Raw genomic sequence first — 21,096 nt, 5'->3', positions numbered from 1 at the left:
CATCACCAACCTTCTACACAGTTTCAGCTGATGTACAGACATTCTCACATTATCCTGAAGAATTGTCTGATATACTTAGGAATTCATCCTTCCCTCAATTAGGGATGCATAACAATTAATTGCGATTAATCTATAGCAGAATAAAAGTTTTTGTTTACATCATATATGTGTGTGAACTGTGTATAATAATTATGTACAGTATATATAAATATGCACACATGCATGTATCATTTTAAGAAAAAAAAAAATATATATATATTAATATTTTAAGTATTTATATTTACATATATAATATAAATTATACATAAAAATGCAAATGTTTCTTAAACATTTCTTAAATATATGCATGCCTGTGTGTGCATTTATTTTTACAAAGTTATTATACAGTTCACACACATATATGATGCAAACAAAAACTTTTATTTTGCTAATCGTGATTAATCGTTATGCATCCCTACCTACAATAATTGCAAGCTGGCAGGCCCTGATGCAGCAAAGCAGGCCCAAATCATGATGCTTCCTTCACCATACTTTACAGTTGGGATGATGTTTTCATAATGATATGCTGTGCCCTTTATATGCCAGATGTAGCGCTGTGTGTTTTTCAAATAGTTCAATCTTAGATTCATCAGTCCACAAAACATTTTGCCAATACCGATATTCAGTGTCAATGTGCTCTTTTGCAAACTTCAGGCGTGCAGCAATATTCTTTTTAGTAAGAAGCGGCTTACTTTGTGGTGTCCTGCCATGGAAACCCGGCTTGTTCAGTGTTTTACGTATTGTAGACTCATGAACAATGATGCCTTCAAATCTTTGGCTGTCATTCAGGGTTGTTTCTTTACCTCATTAATGTGTGTCATTGGTGTCGCCCACTTCTTGGTAGAGTAGCAACAGTCCCAAAGCGTTTCCATTTGTAGATTGTTTGCCTAACTGTAAACTGGTGAATTTCTAAAGTCTTTGAAATAACTTTGTAATCCTTTCCAGCTTTTCGTAGCTCCTCTGAAAGCTCTTTTTGGCAAGGCATGGTTCCCATAAGTGTGTTCTTCTTGTGCAGAGCAAACTCCAAATGTTTGAGGGGGTTTTATCAGTCAAAGTAGCTGTAGTCCACACCTCCAAACATATCTCAGATAATAGGACACGTTACCTTTAAATGTAAACCGTAAACCATAGAGTACAAAAACAATATGATACATGTTGTTGTTTGTGGACTTCGTAATATTTTAGACTGGCAATAATTGCTGTGAATTTTATGAATCACAATCCCATTCAATACTGTACAAACAGCATGTCAAAACCATTTCAGTCATGTGACATCTGTCTAGCCAATCATTAAAGAGTCTTGAACCTCAGAAAAGATTTAATGCCTAGATGGCTTGTGTGCTCTTTTTCTTGCTTTCAGGATTGTATTGGATTTCATAACCACACATGTGTCTCTATCCAAGTGTGTGTTATGTCATATCCCTCTGTCACACACACACACACAGTTTATGACGTGCCGTGAATGTTATCATGGTCCCAATGGCCTTTTTCTATTATCTGTGCTATTATTTATTGCTTCATTTATCAAGCCTCTTTCTAGACTGTGTGTGTGCTTGTGAGTGTTTGTGTGCGATTCTCCTTGGGTCATTGACCCCGGCGCTTGAAGCAGTGGTACACACTGGAAATAGATGACACCGAGTCAGTGGCCGTGTCAGACACGATCGTCACTTCGCTTCAGGCACAGACAGTTTCTGACACTGTTTTGGGTCTTTTGAGTCAGATGTTTTATAGCTGCAAGTGTGAATTGCCCTGAACCGAATCCAAATGAATCACTAGTTCACCTTTTTAAATGATGTCTTAAGGGCTGTGTGAAATCATAATTGGATTCTGTGGCTTTTAATTCATGTTTTTTAGCTTTGAGCCCTGCTGAAAAACAGCATAGGCCAGCATCATTCCCCTGCTGGTCCATGCTGGTTTGGTGCTGGTTTAGCTGGTGGTCACCAGCATAGCAGCAAGACCAGTTGTGTTTTGGTGCTGGTATGCTGCGTGGGATGCTGGTGCTGGTATGCTGATGACGCTAAACGAGCACCAAACCAGCCTGGGAATTATGCTGGTGGTCACCAGCAAACCAGCACCAAAACACAACATATGTTGGTATGCTGGTTTTTCAGCATGGAGGTCATCTATATGCTGGTGTACTCCTTGCTAGTACTGGATTGGACCCCCTTTTGGCTTCAAAACTGCTTTCATTTTTCGTGGCATAGATTTAACAAGGCATTGGAATCATAACTCTGAGATTTTTGGTCCATATTGACATAATAGCATCACGCAGTTGTTGCAGATTTGTCGGCTGCACATCCATGAAGCAAATCTCTGTTCCAGAAACCAGTTTTAGATGATTTGAGCTTTGTGACATTGTGCATTATCCGCTGGAAGTAGCTATCAAAAGATGGGTATACTGTGGTCATAAAGGGATGGACATGGTCAACAACAATACTCAAGTAGGCTGTGGCGTTTAAACGATGCTCAATTGGTACTAAGGGGCCCAAACTGGCCACAAAAATGTCCCGCGCCCCATTACACCACCAGCCTGAACTGTTGATACAAGGCAGGATTGATCCATGCTTTCATGTTGTTTACGCCAAATTCTGACCCTACCATATGAAAAACTACTGCTGATCTTTGCTGGTTATGAAGACTGAAGGTTATTGACTTCTGTCATGTTTCAAAAACATGTCTAATATTAAATGAAAACATTTTTCAACATTTTTTTTCAATCAGTTTTTCTTTAAAGCCCATTTTTAGCCCTCCATTTCCTTCAAGCTATAAATTCAGGATAAAGGCATATTGGATGGGTGAAAATAAGCTTTTCAACCATTTTGAAACCACTTTCTTTTTCCTCATTTTTCCACCTTATCTTGTTTTTGACAGCACCTCTATCACTATCTTCAGGGTGTTATTTAGGAACGCATTAAACCCGTCTGCAGGGAATCCATTTCTGCTGTTCACCTGAGCCGTCTGCTGCTACACAAAAGCACCAGGTGAACGGCAATCTGGCAAAAAGTGTTTCTGCAGGGCTGAATCCAAAACCGTTGAATTACTGGCCGTGTGTTTGTAATATAATAGAGACCTTCATAAAACAGAAAATGTTCACTCCCGAGGCACCATTTCCTCATAAGAAATACATCATGCGTTTAAAAGAAATATATGAAATGTTTGCCGAATATGTACTATCAGTGGTTCATAGCTGAATTGGATAGCAGTGCGTATGCGTGGATCATGGATTCGATTCCTAAGGAACACACTGGTAATACGTAGATTTCGAATGCAATGTAAGTTGGTTAAACGTTTCTGATAAATGCATAAATGTATACAACACAAACCTAGTCACAACATATCCATTGTCCTGTATGACTTTGCGCAGTGTTATGATCTCTCATGTTCTAATTGCTTTTCACAGCCTATTGTGAGTGACCAGGAAGCAAATTTAATCTCTACTGAAATGTGTGAAAACTGGGTCAATTTTGGCACATTGTTGGCCCAAAGCCCCCAGGGCATTAAAGGCTGCTCCATTGAAGAACTTGCAGTCAGTGGGGCATCTCTGTCAGATGATTCCCCATAAGCCCCTAGCAGTTAAATGCACCACCAATTGATTTAACAGCCTATACATCAGGCTTTAAGGGATATACATCAGTGATTGATACTTTTTAACATGAAGAGAGGTGTATGGAAAATACACCAGGAAAGACTTGTAGAGACTTAAGCTTGAAGAGCATGTATTTGTCGGGAATTTATTCGGTTCTGAATCAAGTGGCTTGTCGCAAATGGGAACAACAGAACTCCCCCTCTTTATTCAAGTTTGGGTGGTATTACTTTAAACGGACATGTGTAACTTGGAATGTGTAGTTTTTTAAGTCAAAATCAATGTCTTTATTTATAAATATGTCCTCATTGGTGTCATAAGACCTCTGCCAATGATCTGGCTTTTGTTCAGAACACATGAACCAGCTGAAACGGACAAGGAGATCAGTGAGTACATAACAGCTACCTTAGTTGCAACACGCATTTGGAAAAGCGAGGCACTAGAGAGCACTATTCATTTGAATGCAAAATACCATAATGCAGTTATCTAATCAACCATTCAGTTGCTTCAATGCATTTAGGGGTGTGGTCCTGGTCAAGACAATCTCCTGAACTCCAAACTTAATGTCAGAATGGGAAAGAAAGGTGATTTAAGCAATTTTGAGTGTGGCATGGTTGTTGGTGCCAGACGGGCCGGTCTGAGTATTTCACAATCGGCTCAGTTACTGGGATTTTCATGCACAACCATTTCTAGGGTTTACAAAGAATGGTGTGAAAAGGGAAAAACATCCAGTATGCAGCAGTCCTGTGGGCAAAAATACCTTGTCAGAGGTAAGAGGAGAATGGGCCGACTGATTCAAGCCGATAGAAGAGCAACTTTGACTGAAATAACCACTCGTTACAACCGAGGTATGCAGCAAAGCATTTGTGAAGCCACAACACACACAACCTTGAGGCCGATGGGCTACAACAACAGCATAAGACCCCACCGGGTACCACTCATCTCCACTTCAAAAGAAAAAGAGGCTACAATTTGCACAAGCTCACCAAAATTGGACAGTTGAAGACTGGCAAAATGTTGCCTGGTCTGATGTGTCTCGATTTCTATTGAGACATTCAGATGGTAGAGTCAGAATTTAGCTTAAACAGAATGAGAACATGGATCAACCCAATAGAGCATCTTTGGGATGTGATGGAACGGGATCTTCGTGCCCTGGATGTGCATTCCACAAATCTCCATCAACTGCAAGATGCTATCCTATCAATATGGGCCAACATTTCTAAAGAATGCTTTCAGCACCTTGTTGAATCAATTCCACGTAGAATTTAGGCATTTCTGAGGGCGAAAGGGGGTCAAATTAGTATGGTGTTCCTTATAATTCTTAAGGTGAGTGTATATGTATATGAAGAGTTTGGTTCCAAAACGCAATAAATCCATTTTGACAAATTTTGGTAAAAACGTGTTTTCTATACCAAGAAAGTGACAAGATGAAAACCACTATTTTCTGTTACAAACTTTCACATAGCATCTTTAGGTTATAAAAACATAAAAAATTCAAATCCATAACTTGATTTTCAAAGATTTATTATAAAAACGGATTATTTTTTCCACAAAATGCAATAAATCCATAACAAGTTTTTATTCAAAATGCTATAAATCTATTGAATCAATAGCCTATATTAATGTGCATTCATCTTTGCCATGTTATATTCATTTAGTTGACTAGTTGTACACACTAATTAAAAATATAAACATTAATGTCATTAATCAAAACACTTACTTTGTCATATTAAGAACACTGTCATTGCTGCGGTTATACTTGACGTCGTGGCTTAACGTTTTTCACAGCGATCAGCTGTAAAATGTTTTGGTCCTGCTCGATTTTCATTGACTTTGAGTAAAATTATGGAAAGTTTTTCATAAGATCCCCTGGGGTCAATGTGTTATCATGACAGAAACTTGATGCTGTCGGCCCGGGCAAACAAGCACCTGTCTCTTGCGAAAATTATTAGATGTTGATGGCTTACGTTTCTTTCCCGTCACAGAAAACCATCACAGGTTTATCAATGCCATTAAAGTATTATTTTGTTTTTGTTTGTTTGCTGATCAGGAAGTACATAGTAGATGAGGAAAACAAGGATTCCGTGTACTCAGCGCGCCGCCATTGTTTGATTACATTGCGTGAATGGTGCGCTGCAATCTGTGGAGTGGATTTATGGCATTCTGTAGAAAAGGGGGAGTGGCGTTTATTGCATTTTGGAAAAAAGGGAGAAAAGATAACACAATAACATGGCGGATAATGGATTTTGCGTCAAATTAAGAATTTACTTTTTAATACTGACCTGATATAATACTGATTCTGGCAGTAACTCATTTTTTTCAAAAATGGCATTTATTGCGTTTTGGAACCAAACTCTTCATATATAATGAGAAGATAAAAAATATTAATGTCATATACTTGTTTGCAAAGCATATACAATTTGTAGTCCAGTAGCATGCTTAAATGTCGATGTTAAAATGCTGGAATTAAATTTTAGTTACTTCCTCAAATATAAAATCAAGTTCCATAATAATTTTTTCCTCATTGAATATCCTTTATATGACCTATTATTAAAGTACAATGGATTGCTGAGCCTAAAGAATCAATGAAATTAAATATATTCTCATTCAACATACTATTATATAGAACAAAGTAGTCTGTGTAGTGCAGAATAAGGCTAAATTATATATTTTCCTAAGGTGATATAAATGTATTTCTTTTAATTAGCATTAGCATATGGTTTTGCTTTGGATAGAAGCGTCTGCTGAATTAATAAATGTAAATGGCTTCGAAGCACATAGACATGAACTCTTATAGACAGCTAGCACGCTATAAAACCACAAACTCTAACACCGATTTCATGGGCTCTTTAACACATGGCTAGCGCCTACAAGACGTTTCGCTAACCTAATTTTACTTATGAAAAAGCAATTAAATGCTGCACGAAGGCGTTTCTCAAGAGACACCTTGTGACAGGTGTGTAAAACCACAATCATCTCTTTCCAACCCCCAAACCACCACACGCACATATACAGTCATACTCTCGCCCCTCCAGTACTGATATTTCATCAGGTGAAACATCCAGACATTCATTAAAGTCATTATGTTTCATTTGCCAAAGGAAAAAGCCATCCAGTGCTGATGTTTCTGGGCACAGACCCCACAAATCAATAAGCTCATCCAAGGTCACACAATGGGCCTTACGTAACACAACATTAGTAATCATTACGCAATGCAATATGTGGGGAAATTCAACACATTCATTAATGTTGCCTGAAATAGATGCTCATTGTGTAATCTGTATGTGTGGTGTTCTTGTGAGGGACTGTCTGTGTACTTGCCAGGTATGAATGAGAATGGATGATTAGATTATAAGAGAAAATGCAGTGATTGATGTGCCTTATTAGAGTGAGCACACTCAGGACAAGAGGCGATAAATTCTCTGGCTTTGTGTTGTTTTTAAAGGACGAGGCTTGACCGTGATAGGACAGAGAAGTACATGTGAAAGCTTTACATTATCAGTTTTGACCATGCGCTTACATACACTCTTTAAATGAAGCTGCTCCCTTTTCCTATAGTGTCACATTAAAAAGGCATTTATTCTCAATAAAATGAAGAAAAGTGGAAATAAAGTGCACAGACGCTAAACAATTTAGCAAGCTGTCTAAAGTGAATTATACACTCATTATTCTTTATTTAAAATCATTATTTTGAAGGGATATTAAAGATTAACAGTGGTATGGACCCTGGTGACATCACAACGTTTTTTTATACATAGGGATCAAATATTGAAATTTAAAACAGTTTGTCAGTAAATATAAACAACAATTATATTAAAGTTAAGAAGTTAAATGCCTTACCCACTACACAGGGTTAGTTAATTTAAGGACATTTTCTTTACTTAAACACAACAACATTCAATGACTAATTCAAAATACAAATAAAATCATAATGAAAAATTCATATGCAATATACAGTACATTAGGTCATTCATTTATATAATCTTGAGGTAACCAAAGGTTTTTATTTACGCCAGATGTTGTTCTAAAAACAAGTGCTTAAGGGCGCCTTGGAAGTGCAATATTTTATTGAGCTCGTGTGCTTTGGTTGCTGTAATACAAATTAATTTGTTTAATCAATTTGTATTAAGATTGTGGTAGTACGGTGTGTTAAATATTGGCCAAATCTGCACAGCGGTAATGCATGATCACGGTCTCCCCTCGTCTTTTGGAAATCAAATTTTTTTTTATTTTAGATACAATTTTTGTTTCAAAGGTCAGTTTACTTACTATCCAGACTGAAAAACAAGCACAAACCAGAGGTTAACTTTGGGCCAGGCACGTAACCATGGGAATGCGAGTGTGTCCGATGAAATAGTCTATAGTATAATAATTGACAAGCTATATTAATTTTTATGGTGTTGTTCAGTAGTAAAGGTACGATGATCCGGTTGGTTGGTGTAGTATTTGTCCCGCCTCTCCTCCATCGTGATTGGACAGCTGGATAAAAAGTGACTTTACAGAGTGCCACGTTTTGATATACAAATATTATGTTCAGATTAATAAATGTTTTAAATCGTTTTAATAATGTTTTAAAATGTGTAAGAACTAGGGCTGTCAATCGATTAAAATATTTAATCTAGATTAATCACATGATTGTCATGAGTTACCTCGTGATTAATCGCACGATTAATCGCACATTTTTATCTGTTCTATATTTACCTTCATTTAACACTTTTCAAGTTTTTAATACTCTAATCAACATGGACATGGTCAAATATTTTGAACAAATACTTTTTTCAAGGTTCAGGAACCAAATCACTGCATCCATACCTTAAAATCACTGGTAAAACTTATAGATTTGGCACACATAAAGTCAAAAACAATATTTGTTAAAAATGTCCTTTCTTTTATTGTTTGATTGACATTAAGAATCTACTGCAAGGATCTAATATAATGTTACACATTATATATATTTTCCTCAACCGGTAATCAAACATTTACTTAAGACATAACAGATTATATCTGCCTGAATTATTGTCAAATTATTATTATTATTATTATTATATATTATAAATTATTATAAAAAAATGTAAACTGTAATTCTGTCTATATGCATATGCCAGTCAGTGCGAGGAAGATTGTTTTCACTTGTAATGCCTCTTAATAACTCTTTAAACATCAATCAGGGACCAAACTTTATCTCTCTTAATAACTATTTTAACATCAAGCAAGTCCTGCACTTTATTTTTTAATTCCTGCATGCATGAACCCAAAATCTCAGACACACATGTGGATGGACACGCATCTTTGTATTAGTTAAGCATTTAGGATGGTACACCTCTCAGATTATTTTAGATGTTTGATAACTATTTACTGTCTCAATTTATCCAACTACATGCAGGGTAAGAAATTGTGCTTTTGCTTTAATCGAAACATTAAAAAAATTGTGTGAGGAACATGTTAATTTTGACAGCCCAACTAAGAACCTATATTTGTTTTGGAATATAATGTATTTTTTTATCTAATGGGGGCCTGGCTCCCCCAGCCCCCCCTCATGGATTTATTTTGAGTTATCTCGTCAAAAAAAAAAAAAAAAACGTTGACGGGGGAAAGAGTTAAAAATAAAAAATTGCCTGTTCTCTCTTGATGCTGGCTTTTCTCCACATTCCTGTGCTGGTTTTGGAAGAAAATCTGCAGAATTAAATTTAACATGGAACAATATTGGTTATTAAATGAAGCACTACTGTGCCATGCTATTATTGGCGGCAAAAATAATAAATCAAACTGTCATCTTTTATTTATATTCTTTTACTGAGATTGACGTAATTGTCTGTTTTATTAAAGACAATGACAGATGTGACGCAGCAGTAGAATTCATTTAAAACAATGATTCATCTAAGCTGGATTCATATTCTACTTTTGAAATAGCCTGGGAGTAATACTGAGATGTCACAGCACAGAGTCTGATTAAATGTGTGTGGATAAAAGTGTCATGTTCAGAAAGCGTTTTTTTTGTAGGCCTGTTCTGTTGGCAAATGTCAGTAATTTGATTGCCTCTGGGAGATTTCAACAAACGTAAACGGATTCCATGCTATTGATCAAATTTCCTCCAGATGCCTCTTCTATTCCCACTCGCCATTTAAAAACCCCACATTACTCGCCATTTAAACTAATTGCCGAATCTTTCAGGTCGTGCCCTGTTGCGGTTGAATGGGGAGAAGCTGGAAAGGATGGGTATAGTCCAGGAGACACTGAGACAAGAGGTCCTGCAGCAGGTCTTACAACTACAGGTCAGAGAAGAAGTGCGCAACCTACAGCTCCTTAGCAGAGGTGAGAGGAACATTGTTACCCTTTATAAAAAACACCATACAGTTTTATTTAAATTATTGTCTTTACATTATGGCTCTCTAAACCTTTGTTTTTCAAAAATATCATTTTGATTCCCGCTATACAGTACGTCTACATTTATATTTATAGGTGTTACAAGATGTTTAAGACTCATCCAGTGTTGTTAGCACCACGTTCTACATATTGAACCGCAGGTGCTCATCATTCTTTTTTCTGTTCAAGAAAACCTGCTTTTTATCAAAAGCTTAAATACAGCTTATTAAAGTTTCAAAAGAGTTGATGACACCAAGTATCAGAGTCCCTACAGAGAACTCCCAACTCAGCAAGTGTCAAACCCCAGCGTGCCCTCACATTAACAAGGAAAGGGAATTAGGGACCACTTTAACACTGTGTCAGGGAATTCTACCAATAGCACGGGGGCAAATTCAATTTAACAGTTCACCAGGTCCGGGACTTCGTGCTATTATAAAGGAAACTAATTGAGCCACCCATTTGAAAAATCTGTACCTGAAGTACAGAGAGAGGCTGTAGGTGAGGGCTCGGACAGGTGAAGGTTGTTTTTAAAGGGAAGGCGTCGAGACAATGCTGGTTATCTTGTTTCTGATTGTTGGCATCACCTGTCAAATTGAGTTAAATCTGGCTCAAGGGGACTCTTTGGCTGTTAGGGTTGTAGGACGCTTCTTATGTGGAGTTTATTCTTAGATGTGCCAGGCAGAGTGTCTTAGCCAGCAGGGTTTCCAGTGGATTTCTAATGGGAGGCCATCTGTCATATTTGATTTAGCAGCTGTGAATGAAAATATGAAATATTTATCAGACGTTTTATCTGACATATTTATCTGAGCTCTTTTGGTAAAGTTTTGGATTATTATGGTGTATTGGTTGATGGAAAAATCAATTAGTCACCATATGTAAGATTTTTGCATTCAAATATTCAGAATCCCCAGCATTGGGTTATATGTTTTTTCAGTTGTGCTGAGGTTTCAACAATGTGAGAAAATATTTTTTCAACTAGATCCAACTTTCACTTTTTACATTGTAGGATGCAGCAATTTAACCGCGACATATTTTATTTATTGCTTGCTGCATATTTATACACTATTATATGCATCCTGCATGGATACTTTAAAGCCCCACCCATATTGGTCCAAAATCTGATCTCCTCAAACTATAATGTCATGCAATTTTTTTGTTAGATTCTCTATACAACTTATTTCTTAAAGATGTTTGTCACTCTTCAAATGTGATGGAGACTGAATCTGACACTGGGTATCATACCTTTTATCATTTACTGGAAAACATTTATTGGTTAAATATACAAAAACTGAACAGCCCAGATGGTTCTTAGGGAACTGCAGCTGTGCACCTTATGGTAGGAATTTTTATTATAATTTATGCCTTGTGAAAAACTTTTGAAATGCACTTGAATAAGTCAGTACTGTATTTCATTGGTTTTAGGGATTACTTTGTGCTTTTTTGTTCAAATTTGTAAAAAGTAAGCACAAAGTAACGCATAAAAGTCTGCGTCGACTCGTGCAGTTGGCAGAGAAACTGCGGAAATTTTTTTTTATGTTACATTTATATGAGAACATAAGAAGAGATACAACAGTATGGGCTCTATCTTACACCCGGCGCAATGCAGCGCAATGCGCAATGCAAGTGTCTTTTGCTAGTTTCCACCCTGCGCAATTATCATTTTCACGTTAAGCGCCACGTTGTTTAAATAGCAAATGCATTTGCGCCCCCTTTTGCACCCATGGGCGTTCTGATCTAAAAACGAGGTGTGTTCAGGCGCATTGTTGGCGCGTTGCTATTTTGGGGCAATTAAAATAGACTAAGCTATTGACCAACAAAAACCTGGTCTAAAGTCTAAAGTCAATGGCGCAATAGTGTTTTTTGTTATTTAAAGAGCGCATTAGTAATATGCGCCTATAAACGGGACAACAACGCGATTTTGCTTATCACATACATGAATGCGCAGCAGCCCAAAAACGCTTTTAAATATGAACGATTAAATGATTGAATGTAAAAGATTATTATTGAGTCTTGGACATAAATGAGGATCGATTATGAGACGTTAGAAGGCACAAAAAGCTGCTTCACCTGCGGCCTGGTAAGTAAATAAATGCTTTTCTTTAAACAAATGTATCTGTTTTTAAATATTTTTTTTAAATGCTACCCCATGGATTTATTGTATATGATGACTCTGTACCTGTGGATATGGTGAGATGAGAAACATTTTTAAGTAATGCTTAAAAAAACTGACGCTGTCCAAGTGCTGAAACGTGCGGAGAGCCGTTTGTAAATTCTTTATCTCATGTTTGTTACAAGTATTTTTAGAGTACAAACATTTTCTTACATACTTGTGTAAATAATTTTTTGATGATATTGGATCACCATACATTTAAAGCAAATAAAAGCCTGCTTTTTACTTCCATGACTAAAAGAAAACTGGTTTTAAAGGTTTAAATAAAAAAATAACAATTTCAATACAAAAGTGAAAAACAACACAATTATTTAACATTAATCTTAAACTGGTGGTCTTCTTCCTCAGCTTAGTTTTTCAGTTTACAAAGTCCGTCATCTAAATAGGGATTAAACATAGCGTCAGCAAACTAGCTTTTAAAGGGGATGAGAGCTGAGACTCTCATTGGTTTATTGCACGTTACGCCCAAAATACTCCCATTACTCAACAAAAAATAGGACCAACTCTTTTTGCCCATGCGCTTGGCGCACAAACCATTTTCCCCATCATTAAATTGGCAAAAGTGGATTCGGACACGCCCATTTAGACGTTGCGCTGTGCGCTTTAGACAATGCGCTTAGATTGTTAAAATAGGGCCCTATAGCTTAAGACAGATTTCCCGTCTGATTTATGAAGGGGTGAGCGGGGCACAAACTAACGCTGGATTAATTGTAGAAGATGATTTTCTTTGAATTTGTGAAAAGTTTTGTGTTTTCATTAAAGTATTAAACAAAGAGTGTTTTGGAGGCATGAAAGTAAATTTCTTTATCTTATGTTTTTTTTTCTGAGTTGTAGATGTAAGTCACCAAATCCAACCTTATATTATTTTAATCACTGTCTTTACATAAAGACATAACACCATTTTAAAACATGTCAGCAATTCCTACTGATGATAGCTGGGATTGAAAACATTTGTACACAGCGTGCTTAAGCTTTGTTTATACTCGACGCGTCTGCATAAGCGCGTTGGTGCGTGCTGCAAAAATGACGTCAACGTGGAGTGGGCGGTCGTGCGCGTTGGGTGCGTGAGACCCCGTTTCATGTGGAAGTGTGCACAGCAATTTTTGTAACTGGCTCCGCATCAGAAAATGACCGACCTCAAGGCAATTCTGTACACTCTTAAAGCAAAGTATGGAAACTTTACCATTTAAAACACTAATTCTTTACTTATGATTGAAAATTATTGGCGTATATTTGAAGTAAATGTACAACTGGATGAGGAATAAAATACAAACCTTGAGATTTCTGTTTGAAATTATAATGTTTATTAAAGACATATTTAAGAGATTTACATTTTATTCATGTTCTCATGTTTATATATCAAGCTCTGATGTTACAAGCACCAGGGTTGTTCCAGTGGACGACTTCTATCCTCTTCTTTGTTTATAATTCAAGGCCCTGGGAAGTTTTTGAAAATATACATATATGGATACAGGTCATTGAAAGTGCTTGCATCTATTTTATGCAAGAAGTTTTCTGGAAAAAAATCTATATAATTCCTCAAGTAGTGTAGGATAATATCAATCCTTTTCCAGCCTATTAAGCACACGTGCTAAACAGTTTGCTTTAAATGTTTATATCTTCTGTATGCGAATGTTGATTCATACCAAAATGCTTTTTTGCATAGTTGTGTTTGATACATGAAAACGTCTCAGGTTACGAATGTAACTGTTGTTCCCTTTCAGTCGGTCACTACGACGTCACGTCGTGACCGACGAATTGGGAACTCGCTTAGAGAGACCAATCTGCTTCGAATACTACTAAAACGCCAATGAACTTGGCATTGAGATATTTGCATAATGCTGGCGCCGCCCCGCCAGGTGCGTATATAAGCAGCAGGTGCAAATAAGGAAATTAGCTTTTTATCGCTTCGAAAGCCGGCAGTATCTGCTACTGAGAAGCTACTCTACTCTGGTGGGATTCGATTGCTGAAGTTGGTTGGACTAGCAGTACCACAGCGGACGCTTCGCTTAATTCCACGACTCTACATCTTTGTTTTGTTTTGAGTTTAGTGTGTGCGTTGCCTTTCCCTGTGCGCATCATCAACTGAGCATCTGAGTGAATTTCCCTAAAAGAGTGATACGAGAGAGCTTTGTGCCTTGTTAAAGGCAGCCACTCTCTCGTATATCCGGACATCAGCGTCCTTTTCAGGATGGCTTTTCGTCCGTGCGATCTTGGGTGCGGCAAATACATGGGTCCGAAGGACGGTCACGAGCGTTGTCTTTCGTGTTTGGGCATCGAGCACGCAGAGGCAGCGTTCGCTGGGGGTAAGTGTTCTCACTGCGAGAACATGTCCCTTGTGGATTTGCGCAGACGGTTGTCTTTCCTCCGGGAAAAACGCAACCCTCGTCATGCGAGTGCTGAACGCCGCCACGGTGCGGCTGTGAAGCTCTCTAAAGACGACCTGCGCATCACTGTGCTGAGCCGAGCGGGGGATTCGTCCTCAGGCTCTCAGCCTCCTCATCCACAGCCGGTTGATGTGCCGATGGAGACTTCAGCGTCGTGTTCTACGATGTCTCTAGAATCCATCGTGCCGCCCTCCGGGTCCACCGACGCCGCAGCATCCGAGGGTGGCCTGGCTCTTCGCGCTACGAAGGTGACAGCGCAGGCGATTGGTCGTGCCATGTCCACGATGGTGGTCCAGGAACGCCACTTATGGCTATGTCTGGCTGACATGTCGGATGCGGAGAAGAATAAGTTCTTGGACGCTCCAGTGTCGCAGGCTGGCCTCTTCGGTGAGTCGGTGGAGTCTTTTGCCCAGCAGTTCTCCGCCGCCCAGAAGCAGACAGAGGCGATCGCCCAGATCATGTCCCGGCGCAAGCGACCTGCATCTCGCCCTCCAGCGCCGGCGGGCCCGTCTGCTCCTCGCCGAGGGCGCCCTGCGGCGGCTGCCTCCACCCCCCCCCACTAGAACATCTTCCAGGCCACGGAGGGGGAACAGCCGTCGGCAGCCCGCCCCGCCCGCCCCACCCGCTTCCCGTGGTAAACGGAAATCGAAGCGGCCCTGAGACGGGCGACCTGGAATCGGATGGGATCACTCTTCGGGAGACGGTGATGGCACCGCTCCCTCCACCGGTAGAGGGCCGGATGGAGAATCCTTGGTTTCGTTTTGTTTCTGTTCCGCCGGCTTCTCAGCCGGCACCCACAAAACCACAAAAAGAGTGCATTCCTATTCCTTCTCCAGGTCTTCAGAGGATCGAGAGAGATGCGAGCGGGCATTTACATGCTCTTCCTCCCTCTCCTCTATCGCCAGCGGGTGTTCTGAGGAGTTCCAGCTCTCCGCTGAGGAGACGGGACCACCAGCACCCTCTTCGGAGTCTGTGCTCTCCGCTGAGGAGACCAGACGACCGTCACCCTCAGCGGGCTCAGGTCAGTGTCACACACACACATACTGTAGATACTTATGCTGTCCCAGCAGACGTACCGGCAGTACCACCTGTCCCGCTCCGCCGCCCCCCCGCGGGTACCCCGGTAGTGCCGTTAATTCCCCTCGTACGGTCCCTGGGGGCTTGGCTTCAGCTTCCCAGCCCGTCTCGTTGGGTTTTACGCACTGTCCGCCTCGGTTACGAAATACAATTCAACCGGCACACACCCAAATTCTCGGGCATTCGTTTCACCACGGTGAAAGCGTCCGATGCACATGTACTGCGTGCAGAGGTCGAAGTCCTGCTGGCGAAGGACGCGATCGAGCCGGTCCCTCCAACCGAGATGAGATCGGGCTTCTACAGCCCGTATTTTATAGTACCCAAAAAGGGCGGGGGGTTACGACCGATCTTGGATTTGCGCGTTCTGAACAAATCTCTGCAGAGGAGGTCTTTCAGGATGATAACACCGAAGCAAATATTCAATTCAATTCGCCCCCAAGATTGGTTTGCGGCTATAGACCTGAAAGACGCGTACTTTCATGTGTCCATTCTCCCTCGTCACAGACCGTTTCTCCGGTTTGCATTCGAGGGACGGGCATACCAGTACAAAGTTTTACCGTTCGGGCTATCCCTCTCTCCCCGTGTGTTCACGAAAGTAGTGGAGGCGGCGTTAAAACCCCTCAGAGAGAGCGGCGTTCGCATATTGGCTTACCTCGACGATTGGCTTATAATAGCGCATTCTCGACGGACGCTTTGCGAACACAGAGATTTAACGCTTCGGCATCTCGCCCGTTTGGGTCTTCGGGTCAACTGGGAAAAGAGCAAACTCTGCCCCACGCAGAGGATCTCTTTTCTCGGGATGGAACTGGACTCGATCGATTTATCGGCGCGTTTGACAGAAGAGCGCGTCCAGTCAATTCTGACTTGCCTCGGTTCATTCCGAGGGAAGAATGCGGTCCCGCTGAAACAATTTCAAAAGCTCCTGGGGCATATGGCAGCAGCAGCGGCCGTGACACCGCTCGGGCTGCTCCATATGAGACCGCTTCAGCGTTGGCTTCACGATCGAGTCCCGAGGAGAGCGTGGCGCGCCGGCATCCATCGTGTAACCATTACACCTGCGTGTCGCCTAACATTCCCCCCGTGGTCGGACCCCGCGTTTCTCAGGTCCGGTGTGTCCATGAGACAGATCGCTCGGCATGCTGTTGTACACACAGATGCGTCCGACACGGGCTGGGGTGCCACGTACGACGAGCTTACAGCTTCAGGGGTGTGGACAGCACCCCAGTTGCACTGGCATATCAATTGCCGAGAGTTGTGGGCAGTATATCTGGGACTTGTACGCTTCGCTACGGAGCTGCGAGGGAAGGATGTACTAGTACGCACCGACAACACTGCGACCGTTGCGTATATCAACCGTCAAGGCGGTTTGCGCTCCCGTCACCTGTCGCATCTCGCTCGTCATCTCCTCCTTTGGAGTCAGAAGCATCTGAGGTCCCTTCGTGCCATTCACATTCCGGGCTCGCTCAATACAGCAGCGGACGCGCTTTCTCGAGCTGCGCGCCCCGGCGAATGGCGACTCCACCCCCAGACGGTCCAGCTAATTTGGAAGAAGTTCGGTCGTGCGCAGATAGATCTGTTTGCGTCGCCGGACGATACCCACTGTCGCCTATTTTATTCACTAACCGAGGGCAGCCTCGGCGTGGACGCATTGGCACACAGCTGGCCTCGGGGGATGCGCAAATACGCATTCCCCCCAGTGAGCTTAATCGCACAGACACTGTGCAAGGTCAGGCAGGACGAGGAGAGCCTTTTACTGATCGCCCCATATTGGACGAGCAAGAATTGGTTTCCAGAGTTAATGCTCCTCACGACAGCCCCTCCCTGGCGGATTCCCCTGAGGAAGGACCTTCTTTCTCAAGGAGGGGGCACATTATGGCACCCGCGCCCCGACCTGTGGGATCTCCATGTGTGGTCGTTGAGCGCGCGCAAGGTTTAGGTGATTTACCGCAAGCGGTATCTAACACAATCAACGCGGCACGAGCTCCGTCTACGAGACGGGCTTACGCGTTTAAATGGAACCTTTTCGTCACCTGGTGCTCTTCGCAACGCGAGGACCCCAGAGAATGCCCTATTAACACCGTGCTTTTATATCTTCAACATAGGTTAGACGGTAGGCTGTCACCCTCCACCATTAAAGTTGATATCGCTGCTATTTCTGCTCATCACTCACTTATTAACGGCAGAACAGTTGGCCAGCATGATTTGGTTGTTAGATTTCTAAGAGGCGCTCGTAGGCTAAACCCCTCGCGCCCTCCTTCTATTCCTCCCTGGGACCTGTCCATGGTGCTGAAAGCCCTTCAGGCCCCCCCGCGAGCCTTTGCAGTCTGCGAGTCTGAAGCTTTTATCAATGAAAGCTCTGACCCTGCTAGCATTGGCCTCAGTGAAGAGAGTAGGGGATTTACATGCATTCTCTGTTGACGACTCGTGCCTTCAGTTTGGTCCTGCTGCCTCAAGCGTAACATTGAGGCCCAGACCAGGCTACGTGCCCAAAGTTCCCACGACTCCTTTCAGAGACCAAGTGGTGAGCTTGCAAGCGCTGCCTCCGGAGGACGCAGACCCAACCGTGGCTTTGTTGTGCCCCGTACGCGCACTGCGACTCTACGTGGATCGCACGCAAAGCCTCAGGACCTCAGACCAGCTCTTTGTTTGTTATGGTGGCCAGCAGAAAGGGAAAGCTGTCACTAAGCAGAGGATGTCTCATTGGATAGTTGATACTATCGCCCTGGCTTATAATCTTCAGGGTATTCCTTGCCCCTTTAATTTGAGAGCGCACTCCACACGGAGCGTTGCCTCATCTTGGGCTCTAGCTCGTGGTTCCTCGCTAACAGACATCTGTAGAGCTGCTGGTTGGGCGACACCTAATACGTTCATTAGATTTTACAGTGTTCGTATTGAGCCTGTATCCTCTCGTGTTCTTTCCTCACCAGGGGGAGCACGGAGAACAGTCTCGCAGGTCGGCTTGCAGCCTCCAACTGATGCTTCATAACTGTGTCAGTATGGAAGGCCTTCAGAACAAAAATGCGTAATGGTTTGAATTGTTCTTCCTCCGCTGCCTTGGCAGCCTTTGTTGCGGAGCATTGGCTGTCAGCCTTTCACTAGCTGTATCCTCGCGAACCTACGTGTCTGGCTCGGGCTCCACATTGTGTCCCACCGGGTTCCTTTGTGAGTATTTTTCCGTGGGGTTAATCCTACCAGCCCACGTTTCCCTTAGCAGAGCACTGCTTTGCTTACACAGCCACGGCTGTCTTTATTTCTCAACTACGGTTGACTTTCGCCCACCATTAGCCCTTAAGACGGGTGGTGGCTTCCGCAGCGTTCCTATCCCGCTCAGGTAGGGCGCTTCCCAGTCGCTGGCACTTCTGTGGGGTTAAAGGAACATCTAGTGCCCGGCCTTCTGCCCTAAAACCTACCTCCTCCTCCTTAAGTGGAACCGGAGGGCTTTTACGCAGTCACTGGAAGAGGTCAGCCCCTAGTGGCGTTTTGATAGGGATTCCCAATTCGTCGGTCACGACGTGACGTCGTAGTGACCGACTGAAAGGGAACGTCTCGGTTACGGATGTAACCCTCGTTCCCTGAAGGAGGGAACGGAGACGTCACGTCCCGTCGCCACAGGTGCTGCCACCTGCTGTTACGGCCGGTCACACTTTCCGGCTTTCTCAGCGAAAAAGAAGCTAATTTCCTTATTTGCACCTGCTGCTTATATACGCACCTGGCGGGGCGGCGCCAGCATTATGCAAATATCTCAATGCCAAGTTCATTGGCGTTTTAGTAGTATTCGAAGCAGATTGGTCTCTCTAAGCGAGTTCCCAATTCGTCGGTCACGACGTGACGTCTCCGTTCCCTCCTTCAGGGAACGAGGGTTACATCCGTAACCGAGACGTTCCCTAAGAAGGGAACGGGATGCTGCCATACTCCCTTGCCATACTTCCTGCATCCCTGTAACGCCGTCTTTGGCAATATTTCAGATAGTGATATACTTCCTGGCTCCCGCGTCACCATGTCTTTGTCGTTAAGCCTCACCATTGGTTGAATTTGATATACACATTCAGACGCACTTACCCCTGGAGGCGTCCCCAAAATGTCACCACAGTGACGCAGCGCGAGTTCCCTTGAAAGGGAATTGTAACAATGTATCTTAAAAGGTAACACGAAGTAACCTTGCTCTCCCCTAAAATGTGTCCCCACATTTAGTCCTTGAATTTGAGGGTATTGGACCTGGAAAGTCCTTGAAAGGTCCTTGAATTTGAAGTTAACTAAGGTGTGGGAACCCTGCCTGTCGTTTCAAAGAATGGTGCAACAGCGAGCGGGTCAACTATAAACACTTGTCCGTTTGTTGAAACACACGCGCGATCAGCAGAGGCTCGCGTTGCGGACCAAAGCGCGAGTATAAACAAAGCTATACATCATAGTTACAGTAACAGTGTTAAAATTAAGCCTCAGGTAAACAATGCTAATGAAATGAAAAAAATGTAAATATTAATCAAACTGATACAAAAGCCACAAAACTCGATCTACATTTTTCCTAGATATGATGTTTAATTCAATTTTTTAATAACAAATAATTCCCTTTGTATCATCTTGTTTTTGTCTACATAGTCTACGTAGTAACATAATGAGATTCTCACCTCTCTTTCACTTTCAGTGGTAGTTTTATGAGCTGTGGGAAGTGTGGGATGAAGGAATATTCCCGGAAGGTTCTGTCACAGATGGTGTGGTGATGATGTTGTGTGTTCATGATGTGAAGAAAGACTCTTCCTGGTTAGATATACCAGACACCTTTCTGCCTCATTCCCAATAATGTACCATTGTTTATTCACCATCATCTTCAGAAAAAAAGCATCTGATTTCTCGTGGCCTTTCTTTAATCTGTATCATAATGTCACAAGAGTGATTCACAGGCTAGATTGACCTTTTAATCATATTCAATGACTGAAATGTTGCCTCTGTACCCTTCTAAATGTCTTTGTTCTTTTGGTTTCAAGCAAGACAAAGTAATTCTGCCCTCTTCATCCGTCCCCCAACGCTCCTCTCTCTCTCTTACTCTGCTGAATTCACACTGAAAAGCAATTTAACCGTGAGCATAGCAGATTCTCCCAACACTATAATTGCTATTTCTATTGAGCACCAAACCTTATTACCACTTCTGCAAATTACCACTCAATCGGCCAACTGTAATAGCCTTTGATCTGTTGCTTTCTCTTAGCAAACAACTATTTTGGTAAGGGTTTAAAATGAATATGTTGTTTTTTCTAAATAGGATTAGGGTCAGTGATAAAAAAAGGTCATAAAAACATATTTTTTAAAAGTATAACAATGATAGACAACCTTAGCTTGCTTTTATTAAAACAAAAATTATTAGCTTAAAAAATGTGCTTAATATTTTAATGATTTCTTAGGGACTTTACAACTTTTATAGCAGTTGCACACTTTGAGTCCTATTTTAACGATCTAAGCGCATTGTCTAAAGCACATGGCGC

General features: G+C 41.8%; 1 protein-coding gene across 1 annotated transcript in view; it reads left to right on the top strand.

Annotated features, from left to right (window-relative positions):
* The window catches only part of samd10b (sterile alpha motif domain containing 10b), a 98,637-nt gene that overhangs the window by 67,561 nt on the left and 9,980 nt on the right, over window positions 1-21,096 (top strand). The window contains exon 4 of the mRNA XM_065286324.2: window positions 9,794-9,934. Within this exon, the coding sequence (XP_065142396.1) occupies window positions 9,794-9,934 (141 nt within the window). The remainder of the gene's footprint in view (window positions 1-9,793; window positions 9,935-21,096) is intronic.

The sequence above is a fragment of the Paramisgurnus dabryanus genome, chromosome 21 (assembly GCF_030506205.2).
Source record: "Paramisgurnus dabryanus chromosome 21, PD_genome_1.1, whole genome shotgun sequence".
Taxonomy (NCBI): domain Eukaryota; kingdom Metazoa; phylum Chordata; class Actinopteri; order Cypriniformes; family Cobitidae; genus Paramisgurnus; species Paramisgurnus dabryanus.
Note: the sequence above shows the minus strand (reverse complement) of the source record. Positions and strands in the feature narration are given on the sequence as shown.